This window comes from Balaenoptera ricei, chromosome 2, assembly GCF_028023285.1.
Source record: "Balaenoptera ricei isolate mBalRic1 chromosome 2, mBalRic1.hap2, whole genome shotgun sequence".
NCBI lineage: Eukaryota > Metazoa > Chordata > Mammalia > Artiodactyla > Balaenopteridae > Balaenoptera > Balaenoptera ricei.
This window is the reverse complement of record NC_082640.1, coordinates 104,937,525-104,952,160: the sequence shown is the minus strand read 5'-3', so window position 1 is coordinate 104,952,160 and position 14,636 is coordinate 104,937,525. Positions and strand designations below refer to the sequence as shown.

Genomic DNA, 14,636 nt, shown 5'->3' with positions numbered 1-14,636 from the left:
TAGGACAAATGATCAGAAATCAGGAGAACTGAATTATGGAGAATGACAGGCTTTGCCTACCTGGGATTGGTAGGTTTGGGATGAGAAGTGCCAACAGTTTTCAAAACCAGTCAAACTACAAACATTTTATTTATCACATCAAGTTTTCAATGCCTCATCAACCACCCCACAACCAGTGGCCAAGTGCAAAGAACCCCTATGCACTTCCTATCCATTCCTACTTCTTTTACTTCTTCCCCATATCATCAAACTCAAGGAGGAAAAAAAAAAAAAAAAAAACCCTGAGAAAATAAGAATAGAGGTCTCCCTGAAATAGAATTCCATTAAATTTCCCATGAAAAGTAAGCAAAAATGAATGATAAAGAGAAGCACCATGCATTTATTCCCTCTAGATCTGTTGCCTGACTCTCATTAGGTAGATCTAGATACCCTTTAGGTCCGAGTCAGTGCTGCTGTCCGTGGCTGGCAAATGGGAAGAGCAATTCAGCTGGACGTGACCATGAGGGGTGAAGAACCTCAGTCAGGAATGATGGACACTTGTAGAGAGCTCTGAGGAGACCAGAATTTAATCAAAAGCACTTACCTGATGCTAACTCTCATGGGGCAGCATATAAAATGGAATAATGAGAGGAGAGAGTGACCAGGTTATAAGCAGCTGGACAGGAGGTGACAATGCTGAGAGAAGGGGGATACAAGTAGGGACAAGAAAGAAAAGCTTTTCAAAGAGTCATAAGGAACAGTGGTAAGATATGGCCACAAATCAGAAGTACTGGTTAAAACTTCATGAGGCCTGAAGATCACGCAAGAGAACAGGATTTAGTAGGAGACAGAAAGTAGGGACTGCACTTATGATAAGACCAGCCCAAGGAGAGAGGATGTAGGGAGAATCACAAGGTCAGCCTCATCATGTTTAATTTTAGGTAAACGCCAAAATTAAACATGTAGCCAAAATCTAGAAACATTCTCTGGGTAGCTGGAAAATCATAATATTATAGAGCATTTCTAATAGGTTCAGAATATCAACCAGCTCACAATTTAGTTGATTTGAGAGTTTTCTCTCATCAGCAATAATACGTCTTTAAATGGCAAGCAATTAAAACATGAAATAGGCTCAAGATGGATTTAGAATGTATTAATATTGAGTAATAATATATTATGAATTATGAACCAAAAATGGGAGTATTTAAGCTTTAAGACCAACATATAAAGATGATTTTATAGAGAATAACTACCAAATTTTTCCACACAAAGAACATATGTCTTTCAGACACAGAATATTAGGCATATGGATGATTATTCTGACTTCAGATCACCTTTCACAGGTTTATTATGTCATATAAATTAATTATAATACTACTTTAAGTTCTATGAGTTCTACTTTTAGCCTTTATTCAAATCTTTACTGACAAGTACCCATGTTAGCTTTCTTGCCTGAGGTAACACATAAAAACAGTCATAAATCAGTCAAAGAAAACTGGAACATTTTTAACGCAATCACTGGTTACTTTAAATAAAAAAAGATTTACCACATTTTCCTTCATCTTTCTTAGCTTTTCATCTATCTCTCTCAACCGATTCTGCTGATCCCGTTGCTCTTTGGTATTCCGAAGTACCTTTTCTCCTGGAGTTACTTCTGTGTTTCTATCATCACCATTAAGGTCAGGTTCCTAATTAAAAACAAAAAAAATTTCGTGCACAGGCTGAAACTGTACCATCACACATTGTTTCAGAGCAACTGAGCCCTGAATGTTGGCTTTGCTTCTCAAACAATATTTCTTCCCTTCAATATTTATAATTCTCTAAACTCTTCCTACTTGAGGGAGGAAAGGTCCAACTATACTAAACAATTAAGGAAATAAACTCAATCACCTGGAAAGCAGGAAGTTAGAGTGAAAAGAGCAGTGGCCAGGAAGCAGGGACCTCGGCTCTGATCCCTGCTCTGTGCTTATCAGCTTGGAATCTTGGGCAAATCAGTTTTTCTGGACTTCAAGTTCATCATACATAAATTAAAAAAAAAAAATGTCCATCTATGTTATGAGAGGCAGCTATGTAACAGTGAAAAGAGAAATGAGCTTGGCAAAGTCAGGAGTTTTGAACCCTGGCTCTACCTGGTTCCTGACTGAGATGGCCTTAGGGAAATCAATGAACCTCTCTGAACTTCAGTTTCATCATCTGCAAAATGATAATAATAATATCTAGCCCAAAAGTCATCACAGTACATTGCAGGCATGCAGCAAATCTTAGTACCTAACAAATATGAGGGACTCCCCTGGTGGCGCAGTGGTTAAGAATCCGCCTGCCAATGCAGGGCACACAGGTTCGAGCCCTGGTCTGGGAAGGTCTCACATGCCATGGAGCAACTAAGCCCGCAAGCCACAACTACTGAGCCCGCATGCCACAACTACTGAAGCCCGCACGCCTAGAGCCTGTGCTCCACAACAAGAGAAGCCACCACAATGAGAAGCCCACGCACCACAACGAAGAGTAGCCCCCGCTCGCTGCAACTAGAGAAAGCCTGCATGCAGCAACGGAGACCCAACGCAGCCAAATTAATTAATTAATTTAAAAAAAAAAAAACAAATATGAGCTGAATATGTCCTTTGAAAAGAATAAGCACTATATAAGGAAAGCATCTCATTATTATCAGCAATATTTGAATTGACAAAACCATATCCTCCCAAAGTTAGTATCATTTCTAGGTGATTTAAATGGGTATTTCTTGACAGTAAGCTGGCCCTGTATCTATAACTAAACTTCCTACATTTCCTCCACAGATTTCCTACTCTGTGTTGCCATGAGGTAACTGGTATAAATGACATTTTTAAGTTGCTTAAGCAGAATCCTCCCACATTCTCATTCCTTACATAGAGTTGATCAAGAATAGTCACCGTTTCACTTTTAATACCTCTTTAATCAAGGCCTTTCTCTCTTTCTCACTGCTTCATCATTCACTTCAACTAGTAGTTTTCAAACTCCAGTGGGCTTCAGTCTCACACACAGAGTCTGTGAAAATATTCAAAGGCCCAGCCTCCACCCTGGAGACTCTGACTCAATAGATAAGGACTGAGGACTGACCACCTGAACCACAGCTGCTCGAAAATTTGAGAACAATCAACTTAAAGTGCAAAGTTCTCACCCCTTCCCGGCCCTTCAGGCTCATCTCCCATTCCTTGGGTCTCTGATCCAAAGCCTCGGCAATATTCACCACTGCTAGTTCTCCAACCTCTGTGCCTCCTCCTTCCAACTCCTCATAGAGACTCCTACTCTTTTTGAGCTCAGCACAAACACGTTTTCACTATAAAATATTCCTTGACATACCCAGGAAGGGCAATTATTCTGCAGTCATGCCGCATGTTCCCTCACTGCACTTACCACACTGTCACGGCCCAGACATGGACCCAGACTGGTCCCACCCTGTATCCCAACACAAACTACAATCCTGAAGCTGGATAAGCACTGGCCAGTAGACTGTAATTTTGGTTCTCAGTGATCACACCAATGAAATTATATTGTATAAAATTCTACTGAGGAGACTATTAAAAGAGTATCTCAGTTTCAAGAAGTGACTCTTTTACATCTTACTTTCCCCAAAAGGGGACTCACTTCTGGTAGCTCTCAATCTCTAGAAGCATCCAGAGGGTGAATTATGATCGGCAATATCTTTAAGAAGGAAACCTAATGTTAGGGAGGAGTTTGGAAGAGATGGTATCAAGGTCTCCTTGCAGCTCTAAGCATCCAGTATTTTATGGCCCACTTTGAAGTAGGATACACATTATCTCAGTCTGTTTGAGCTGCTATTACAGAATACCACAGACTGGGTGGCTTATAAACAACAGACATGTATTTCTGACAGTTCTGAAGGCTTGGAAGTCCAAGATCAAGGTTCAGGCTGATTCTGTATCTAGTGAAGGCCTGCTTCCTAGTTCCTAAATGGCCATCTTCTGGCTGTGTCCTCACATAATGAAAAGGACAAAGAAGCTCTTTGGGTCTCTTTTATAAGGGCATTTAACCCATTTACGAGGGCACCATCCCCATGACCAAATTACTCCCAAAGGCCTCCCCTCCAAACACAATCACACTGGGGATTAGATTCCAATATATGAATTTGGTAAGCACACATTCAGTCTATGGAATATAGTGACCTGAAAAACACTCAAATTGTATTTCATTTTTAAATAGAAATCTTTTTTTTAAGAAAAGGACATTTTAAATAATCTACAACTATGTTTTTTTAAATTGTTGGCTAGGCAAAAAAAAGAAAAACAGAAAGAAAAAATTTGTAAACCAGACTTCATCAATATTTTTAAATTTTACTTATCCAAAGACACCACTAAGAAAATAGAAAAGCCACAGACAGAGAGAAAAATATAACACACAAATCTGACACAGGACTTGTATCCAGTATATACAAGGAACTCACACAGTTCACTTAGTTCACTAAGAGTCAATAATATTTAAAAATCCAGTTCTAAAATGACTTGAACAGATATGTTATAAAAGAAGATAACATAAGTGATAAATAAGCACATGAAAAAGTCCTCAACATCAAGACATCAGGGAAATGCAAACTAAAATCCCAATGAGGTATCACTAGCCGCTAGAATGACCCACATGAAAATGTTTGTTAAAACTAAACGTTGGAGAAGTATGGAACCAGCAAACTCTCACACGTTGTTGGTGTCAGTATACAATGGCACAACCACTTTGGAAAACTGTTTGACAGTTTCTTAAAAAGTTAAATGTTTGTTCATGTAGCTCAATATCAAAAAAAAACAAACAACCCAATCCAAAAATGGGCAGAAGACCTAAATAGACATTTCTCCAAAGAAGATATACAGATTGCCAACAAACACATGAAAGGATGCTCAACATCACTAATCATTAGAGAAATGCAAATCAAAACTACAACGAGGGGCTTCCCTGGTGGCGCAGTGGTTGAGAATCCTCCTGCCAGTGCAGGGGACACGGGTTCGAGCCCTGGTCTGGGAAGATCCCACATGCTGCGGAGCAGCTGGGCCCGTGAGCCACAATTACTGAGCTTGCGCGTCTGGAGCCTGTGCTCCACAACAAGGGAGGCCGCGATAGTGAGAGGCCCACACACCACGATGAAGAGTGGCCCCCGCTTGCCACAACTAGAGAAAGCCCTCGCACAGAAACGAAGACCCAACACAGCCATAAATAAATAAATAAACAAATACTTTAAAAAAAATTAAAAAAAAAAAACTACAATGAGGTATCACCTCACACCAGTCAGAATGACCATCATCAAAAAATCTACAGGGCTTCCCTGGTGGCGCAGTGGTTGAGAATCCGCCTGCCAATGCAGGGGACACGGGTTCGAGCCCTGGTCTGGGAGGATCCCACATGCCGCGGAGCAGCTAGGCCCGTGAGCCACAGTTGCTGAGCCTGCGCGTCTGGAGCCTGCGGTCCGCAACAAGAGAGGCCGCGACGGTGAGAGGCCCGCACACCGCGATGAAGAGTGGCCCCCGCTTGCCACAACTAGGGAAAGCCCTCGCACAGAAACGAAAAACCCAACACAACCATAAATAAATAAATTAATTAATTAATTAATTTTAAAAAAAATCTACAGACAATAAATGTTGGAGAGGATGTGGAGAAAAGGGAACCCTCTTGCACTGTTGGTGGGAATGTAAATTGATACAGCCACTATAGAGAACAGCATGGAAGTTCTTTAAAAAACTAAAACTAGAACTACCATACAACCCAGCGATCCCACTACTGGGCATATATCCTGAGAAAACCATAACTCAAAAAGAGTCATGTACCACAGTGTTCACTGCAGCTCTATTTACAATAGGCAGGACATGGAAGCAACCGAAGTGTCCATTGACAGATGAATGGATAAAGAAGATGTGGCACATACATGCAATGGAATATTACTCAGCCATAAAATAGGAACAAAATTGAGTTATTTGTAGTGAGGTGGATGGACCCAGAGTCTGTCATACAGAGTGAAGTAAGACAGAAAGAGAAAAACAAATACCATATGCTAACACATATATATGGAATCTAAAAAAAAAAAAAAAAATGGTTCTGAAGAACCTAGGGGCAGGACAAGAATAAAGACGCAGATGTAGAGAATGGACTTGAGGACATGGGGAGTGGGAAGGGTAAGCTGGGACGAAGTGAGGGAGTGGCATGGCCGTATGTACACTACCAAATGTAAATTAGATAGCTAGTGGGAAGCAGCCGCACAGCACAGGGAGATCAGCTAAGTGCTCTGTGACCACCTAGAGGGTGGGATAGGGAGGGAGACGCAAGAGGGAGGGGATATGGGGATATATGTATACGTATAGCTGATTCACTTTGTTATACAGCAGAAACTAACACAACATTGTAAAGCAATTATACTCCAATAAAGATGTTAAAAAAAAAAAACAAAAAACACCAGCCAAAGCCTTCATGTTCCTGGCTGTCAATGTTTCCTATTCATTTCATTGTCTTAGTCTTAATAAAAAGAAATAAAAATGAAAAAAAAAAAGTTAAATGCTTGTCTATCCTATGACTCAGCAGTTCCACTCCTGTGAATCTATCCAAGAGAAATGAAAATGTACGACTCAAACTTTGTATATGAATGTTCAGAACAGCTTCATGCACAGAGCCAAATGCCCACCGAGACAAGAATGATAAACTGTCATGAATATCTGATGCAAGCTGGGACAATTACTCTTTCTCCTTGACCTCTGCCTTGTGGTTAGGTTTAGTCAATGAGAGGGGAGGAGTGTTAGGAGATTGGAGCGCAGGAAGAAGAAGAGTTTGGGGTATCTTCCCCTTCCCCTCACTGCTCTGGCATTATGGTTTGGGCAGCAATGTATCCCTGAGGTGCCCATTAAGGGGATTTTTCTTAGATTCAACTGAATATTCATGTTCAAAGGCAAACAGAGGCCACACTTGGAGCCAGTCTACTCAGAAGCATGTAAGACAGGAAACACAGCAGAGCAGTGTCAGGTATCCCTCTTCAATGGCAGTTTTTGCTGCAGTCCATGTCATAACTGTATAGGTACAAGGGGCAAGGAAGCTACCCTGAAAGATTCTTCTACCACAGCTCCAGCTCTCCCTAAGCTCCAATACACTTTTTCTTCTCCCTACCCACTGTTGCTAGTCCTAAGTGTCCCAACATCTCTTACTGGCTCCTTTAAATCTGTAAATAGTTCCTTCATCTCATTATCTTCAAAATCCAAGTTGGGTGTTTTTTCTGTTCCTTGCCCACAACTCCAACTGGTATACTGTGTATGTATGTGTGTATGTTCATGCACCTGTAGAGAAAGAGACTGGAAAGAAATTTAACCTGATGGTAAAAACCTTGATGATTTTATCTTATTTTTCTTAGATGTTTTGGTATTTCCTGAATTTCTACAGTAAACATGTAATGATTTCATAAGCATAGAAGGTCATTTCTTATATTTAAGAAAACAAAAAATTATTCTACCAAGGCTATTTTCATTCTGCTTTGACAATGTGACTCTCTGTACCCAAAAGATACTGGCCTAAAGGTTAGATTTTAGCCCCAGTTCTGCTGGTATAAGCAGCTGGGTACTTTTGAGCAAGTCACTTTTTCTTTCTGGGTCTCAATTTCTTCTAAGAAAGTTTCTGTCAACTCTGAAAGCTTATGAGTCTGCAATTCTCCACAATTAAATCCAAGGATATATAACGTCTTTCCTCAATCTCAGTCTCTGATAGCATAACCATATAGTACAAATATTTGAAGGACAGCGTGTGATGAAAACAGAGGCCAAGAGGGAGCAAGAAAAGGCAATCCCTGGTTCTGGCAAAGATTGCTCATTGGTACATTGGAGAAGCTCCATGGTGCCAGGAGAGGTTCTATTGTCACGTCAAAGTGCCAATCAGTACCATCTGTTTTCCTGATCAGCAGAAGAATCTTGATTTCCTCTCGTAGGAAGTTCTGAGCAGATTCTCTGACCATCCATATTGTTTATATATTTCTGAGTCATACAGAAATGCTTTTATTCAGTTAAAGTAAAATTCAGTTCAGTAAAAGCTCTCCATGATATGCACAGAATATCTAAGGAGCGACGAGAAGAGAACAGACCTTGGGGTCAAGAGGTATTTGTTGATTTGACTAATTGATTGCCAAGGGATTCTAAGTTCATCCTTAAAAAAATATCTGTGGTGTTGACTGAGCCAACAGGTGTCTTTGAAGCTAAGTAAACTCATTTCTAAAAGCCAAATACAGAGGAAATTACTCATGCTTCCATAAGTTATCTGATATGAAAATAAGGCATGAGTTAAGGGCCAGAAAAACACAAAGCTGCCTAAATAAAGCCAGCGTGCCCTGTGTTTTCAAGCTAATGGTATACTTTTCCATAGGCTACTGCTATTTCCTGTCATCAGTTGGATCATTTGCCTGGCAGTACTAAAAGTAAAGAAAAAAATCTTTCAGCCAGGTTGTTTTTATCATTTTGAAGTACTTCCATGAAATGAAAGAAACCTTGACTACACAGGAGGCTTAACATAGAAAAACCAAGAAATATAAACAAAAACTTCAAAGTAATCTGTAAAACATAGGTGGCAAGAAGAATTCCCCAGATTTAGTTGGGAACGTTTGCCAGGTTAGCATCAGAGGCAAGGACGTCTGAAGTAACTTCCTGTCTGTTCCTCAACTCAGAAATCCATGCTCTTGTGGCATACTTCTATAGTTTTTTGAAATGAACAGATGGTCAATAAGATTTCTGTGCTTGTGACTAGCATACATAAAAGAGGCCTCAGTTCCTGCCCTTGACCAGCATAGTAAGTAATCTGAGGTCAAGTGAACAGAATGGCCGTTATTGGAACTCTACAAACCCCTGCACTCAATAGTAAAACATCTGTCAAGATTACATGTCAAACCATGTTTTATATTTCCTCAAGTTTAGCTAACGTTGAAACAAGAGACCAAAACACAGTTAATTGTTGGTTGGTATTCTCTTGGCAAGAAAAGAGATAAATACACCTACAATTTTCCTCAAATGTTTGTTAATTTTTGTTGGTCTTACCAAATAGTATACAACTGAATCAATATTTTAAGAACAAGAAAATACACCAAGTGAGAAGGATTTTTATAGTCAATTAAACTAGCTGACTTAACAAAGAAATGCCTCATGACGATAAGAGCCATTTCTGAAGACTCTCTCCCAACCAGGAAAACAACATCTAATGATGAACTGGAATTCTAGATTTAGTAAGACTGATTGCATGAAAGATGAATAAAATACACTTCTTTATAAGAGCCAAACTGAATAGAATGTATTATTGAATCCAGTTGCTAAGGATTTAAGAAACTGAGTGCTTACATAACTCCTATATCTTGGATATTTCTGGCGAAAGCTGGAATCTAACACAGCTGCAAATAAGAAATACGGTAACTAAATTATAGAACATCACTCAATTTTATGGTGGGATTTACAATACGTGGAAAGAACTACCTGATTTGTTGGAGGGTTAGGGGATGGATACAGAAAGGTATGCACAGTTAAACCACAGATCCTAAGAAAAAAATTGCTTCAATTAGTTCTCTTTCGCTAAGATGAAATGAAAATAAAAAGCAGATGTAAAACTGCAACCACATGACATTACTCACATTACAGCAATAGCAGTAACACGCCATTCTTTCTTCTGAATGTGACCACATGCTTTGTTTTACGCTAAAGAAATCAGATATGTAAAAGCCAAATGCTGCTTTTGAAACATCGCTATGAAGTTAAGAGCGAGGGCACCTCATAAGAACATTGTAATCAGCAAGCTCATAAGGAAAAGACTTCTTATCTGCCGCTTTCACAACAACCAATATACTTCCTTAATCTGAGTCACCTCTCTGGAGTCCCTCAAATTATTCTGATTCAGGTACGTTTATCATCCCAGGCTTATGTGCCTACTAGTTTATCATCTTAGAGTTGCCATAGTCAGGTAAGTCAGAAAGCCTGCACATTTCCACTTGTTTGGGAAACTATTTTCTTGACCAAAATTTTAAAACTTCCAAAGGAATATTTAAAATATCACTCCTTCATTATATAACCTTTCCTTTCTCTGTGCTCCCCCAGCATATGTTTTCTGTACTTCTCATAAAATCAGTTCCCATATTGTGGTACTTCTGGTTTCCTGGTATGGTCGGTCATGGCACAAGCTGGTCTATGTTTACATCCTATCCTCCAGTATCCCATGAGCTGCTTTCAGGTCAGAGGTGAAGCCACATATTAATCTGGATACTCGACATCAACCACCACTCCATCTCTTGTGAAATAAGCAGGCATTCAAAGATATTCTGATGACCTGTGCAGGGGCTGGGCAACTTACATAAATGCATGAAGTAGGCCCATGTATTGTAGGCAATACAATATGGTGTGAAGGATGGCATAGCAAGCTGGAGAATTTGTGCTCCAAAGAAAGCAGCAGTTGCTACTTAGCTCAATCCTGTAGTTTGCCAAGCAAGGCTTCAAGCCTAATTTGCCAGATGTTCTAATTTTTCAAAAGAAACTAGAAATTTGGATTTTTATATGAGTTCACCCAATTTTTAAATGTTTGCTAAAAAAAAAATTGTAAACCCTAAGTGGTCTAAAGGAACCCTACCTGTGAACCCAATTTGCCCTGCAGACCACCAGTTTTCAACCTCATGCTGGGTGATGGCAGCCTTCTCAGGGCCTCTGACCCCCTCTGCCTCACTCACTGGTTTCTCTTCCTCCTCCTATCCCTCACTTGTAGAAATGAACTTTCTTGATATTCCTTCTGGATGTGCTTTCTCTCTCTCCTCTGAATCAGCACAGCACTTTGCACATAGCCTTCTTCTGTTCTTACCTATAACGTCTTGTACCACAGTTATCTATGTGTATTCTGTGTCTCTCATAAAGAAATAAGTTCCTTAAGTCACTTATTATAATAACATCTTGGGTTGAGTTTTAAGTCAGATACCATGCTAAGTACTTTACACATATTAACTCATCTACACTTTAAAAGAACACTAAAGAATAATATTATCATTACTGTTTTACAGATGCGGCAACTGGGGTTTAGAGTGCTTCTAATTAATGCCTAAGTCCTCAGAGCCAATAAGTGGAAGGGTCAGAACCTGAAGCGAGGCTGTCTGACTCCACAGTTCTATACGTGCCTGACTCGTCGTTATTTTTTTTTTTTAACATCTTTATTGGAGTATAATTGCTTTACAATGGTGTGCTAGTTTCTGCTTTGAACAAAGTGAATCAGTTATACATATACACATATCCCCATATCTCCTCCCTCTTGCGTCTCCCTCCCACCCTCCCTATCCACCCCTCTAGGTGATCACAAAGCACTGAGCTGATCTCCCTGTGCTATGTGGCTGCTTCCCACTAGCTATCTATTTTACATTTCGTACTGTATATATGGCCATGCCACTCTCTCAATTCGTCCCAGCTTACCCTTCCCACTCCCCGTGTCCTCAAGTTCATTCTCTACATCTGTGTCTTTATTCCTGTCCTGCCCCTAGGTTCTTCAGAACCATTTTCTTTTTTTTAGGTTCCATATATATGTATTAGCATATGGTATTTGTTTTTCTCTTTGACTTACTTCATTCTGTATGATAGACTCTAGGTCCATCCACCTCACTACAAATAACTCAATTTCATTTCTTTTTATGGCTCAGTAATATTCCATTGCATATATGTGCCACATCTTCTTTATCCATTCATCTGTTGATGGACACTTAGGTTGCTACCATGTCCTGCCTATTGTAAACAGAGCTGCAATGAACATTGTGGTACAAGACTCTTTTTGAATTATGGTATTCTCCAGGTATATGCCCCATAGTGGGATTGCTGGGTCATATGGTAGTTCTATTTTTAGTTTTTTAAGGAACCTCCATACTGTTCTCCATAGTGGCTGTATCAATTTATATTACCACCAACAGTGCAAGAGGGTTCCCTTTTCTCCACACCCTCTCCAGCATTTATTGTTTGTAGATTTTTTGATGATGGCCATTCTGACTGGTGAGAGGTGATACCGCATTGTAGTTTTGATTTGCATTTCTCTAATGATTAGTGATGTTGAGCATCCTTTCATATGTTTGTTGGCAATCTGTATATCTTCTTTGGAGAAATGTCTATTTAGGTCTTCTGCCCGTTTTTGGATTGGGTTGTTTGTTTTTTTGATATTGAGCTGCATGAGCTGCTTGTAAATTTTGGACATTAATCCTTTGTCAGTTGCTTCATTTGCAAATATTTTCTCCCATTCTGAGGGTTGTCTTATTGCCTTGTTTATGGTTTCCTTTGCTGTGCAAAAGCTTTTAAGTTTCATTAGGTTTCATTTGTTTATTTTTGTTTTTATTTCCATTTCTCTAGGAGATGGGTCAAAAAGGATCTTCCTGTGATTTATGTCATACAGTGTTCTGCCTATGTTTTCCTCTAAGAGTTTGATAGTGTCTGGCCTTACATTTAGGTCCTTAATCCACTTTGAGGTTATTTTTGTGTACAGGGTTAGGGAGTGTTCTAATTTCATTCTTTTACATGTAGCTGTCCAGCTTTCCCAGCACCACTTATTGAAGAGGCTGTCTTTTCTCCATTGTATATTCTTGCCTCCTTTATCAAAGATAAGGTGACCATATGTGTGTGGGTTTATCTCTGGGCTTTCTATCCTGTTCCATTGATCTACATTTCTGTATCTGTGCCAGTACCATACTGTGTTGATTACTGTAGCTTTGTAGTATAGTGTGAAGTCCGGGAGCTTGATTCCTCCAGCTCCGTTTTTCTTTCTCAAGAGTGCTTTGGCTATTCGGGATCTTTTGTGTTTCCATACAACTTGTGAAATTTTTTGTTTTAGTTCTGTGAAAAATGCCATTGGTAGTTTGATAGGGATTGCATTGAATCTATAGATTGCTTTGGGTAGTCATTTTCACAATGTTGATTCTTCCAATCCAAGAACATGGTATATCTCTCCATCTGCTTGTATCATCTTTAATTTCTTTCATCAGTGTATTATAGTTTTTTGCATACAGGTCTTTTGTCTCCTTAGATAGGTTTATTCCTTGGTATTTTATTCTTTATGTTGCAGTGGTAAATGGGAGTGTTTCCTTAATTTCTCTTTCAAATTTTTCATCATTAGTGTATAGGAATGCAAGAGATTTCTGTGCATTAATTTTGTATCCTGCTACTTTACCAAATTCACTGATTAGCTCTAGTAATTTTCTGGTAGCATCTTTAGGATTCTCTATGTATAGTATCATGTCATCTGCAAATAGTGACAGTTTTACTTCTTCTTTTCCAATTTGGATTCCTTTTATTTCTTTTTATTCTCTGATTGCTGTGGCTAAAACTTCCAAAGCTATGTTGAATAACAGCGGCAAGAGTGGGCAACCTTGTCTTGTTCCTGATCTTTGAGGAAATGGTTTCAGTTTTTCACCATTGAGAATGATGCTGGCTGTGGGTTTGTCATATATGGCCTTTATTACGTTGAGTTAAGTTCCCTCTATGCCTACTTTCTGGGGAGTTTTTATCATAAATGGGTGTTGAATTTTGTCAAAAGCTTTTTCTGCATCTATTGAGATGATCATATGGTTTTTCTCTTTCAATTTGTTAATATGGTGTATCACATTGATTGATTTGCATATATTGAAGAATCTTTGCATTCCTGGGATAAACCCCACTTGATCATGGTGTATGATCCTTTAAATGTGCTGTTGGATTCTGCTTGCTAGTATTTTGTTGAGGATTTTTGCATCTACGTTCATCAGTGGTATTGGCGTCTGTAGTTTTCTTTCTTTGTGACATCTTTGTCTGGTGTTGGTATCAGGGTGATGGTGGCCTCGTAGAATGAGGTTGGGAGTGTTCCTCCCTCTGCTATATTTTGGAAGAGTTTGAGAAGGATAGGTGTTAGCTCTTCTCTAAATGTTTGATAGAATTCGCCTGTGAAGCCACTGACTCGTCTTTAAATGCCCTACAATTCCCTGCATGCAGTGAGCACTTGATTAATATTTGTGGAATTGACTGCTGAAAAACAGAAATTTATATTCCATTTAAAAAACATTCTTTCTAAGGGAGCATGGAGCAAAGCTACTGGTGAGTTAATGGTTTGCAGAAAGGTTAAAAATAAAAATAACATGACTATGCATTATGAATATTTGTGGTTCAGCAACAGACTGGAGGCCATTTGTCAACTGAATAGATATGCAGGGTTTATCCGAGATACTTTCAATGTATTATTCAAAAAGAATTCCAATCCAAAAATAATATCGGGGGATAGCTTCAAGATGGCAGAGGAGTAAGACGTGGAGATCACGTTCCTCCCCAAAAATACATCTACATGTGGAACAGCTCCTACAGAACACCTACTGAATGCTGGCAGAAGACCTCTGACTTGCCAAAAGGCAAGAAACTCCCCACGTACCTGGGTAGGGCAAAAGAAAGAAGAAAAAACAGAGACAAAAGAATAGGGATGGGACCTGCACCTCTGGGAAGGAGCTGTTAAGGAGGAAAAGTTTTCACACACTAGGAAGCCCCTTCACTGTCAGAGACGGGGGGTGGCGGGGGAGAAGCCTTGGAGCCATGGAGGAGAGTGCAGCAACAGGGGTGCAGAGGGCAAAGTGGAGAGATTCCCACACAGAGGATTGCTGCTGACCAGCACTCACCAGCCTAAGAGGCTTGTCTGCTCACCCG

General features: G+C 39.6%; 1 protein-coding gene across 2 annotated transcripts in view; it reads right to left on the bottom strand.

Moving 5' to 3' along the window:
* The window catches only part of GPR176 (G protein-coupled receptor 176), a 341,317-nt gene that overhangs the window by 124,531 nt on the left and 202,150 nt on the right, over window positions 1–14,636 (bottom strand). For both annotated transcript variants that reach the window (XM_059913664.1, XM_059913665.1), the window contains exon 13: window positions 1,527–1,667. In XM_059913664.1, the coding sequence (XP_059769647.1) occupies window positions 1,527–1,667 (141 nt within the window). The remainder of the gene's footprint in view (window positions 1–1,526; window positions 1,668–14,636) is intronic.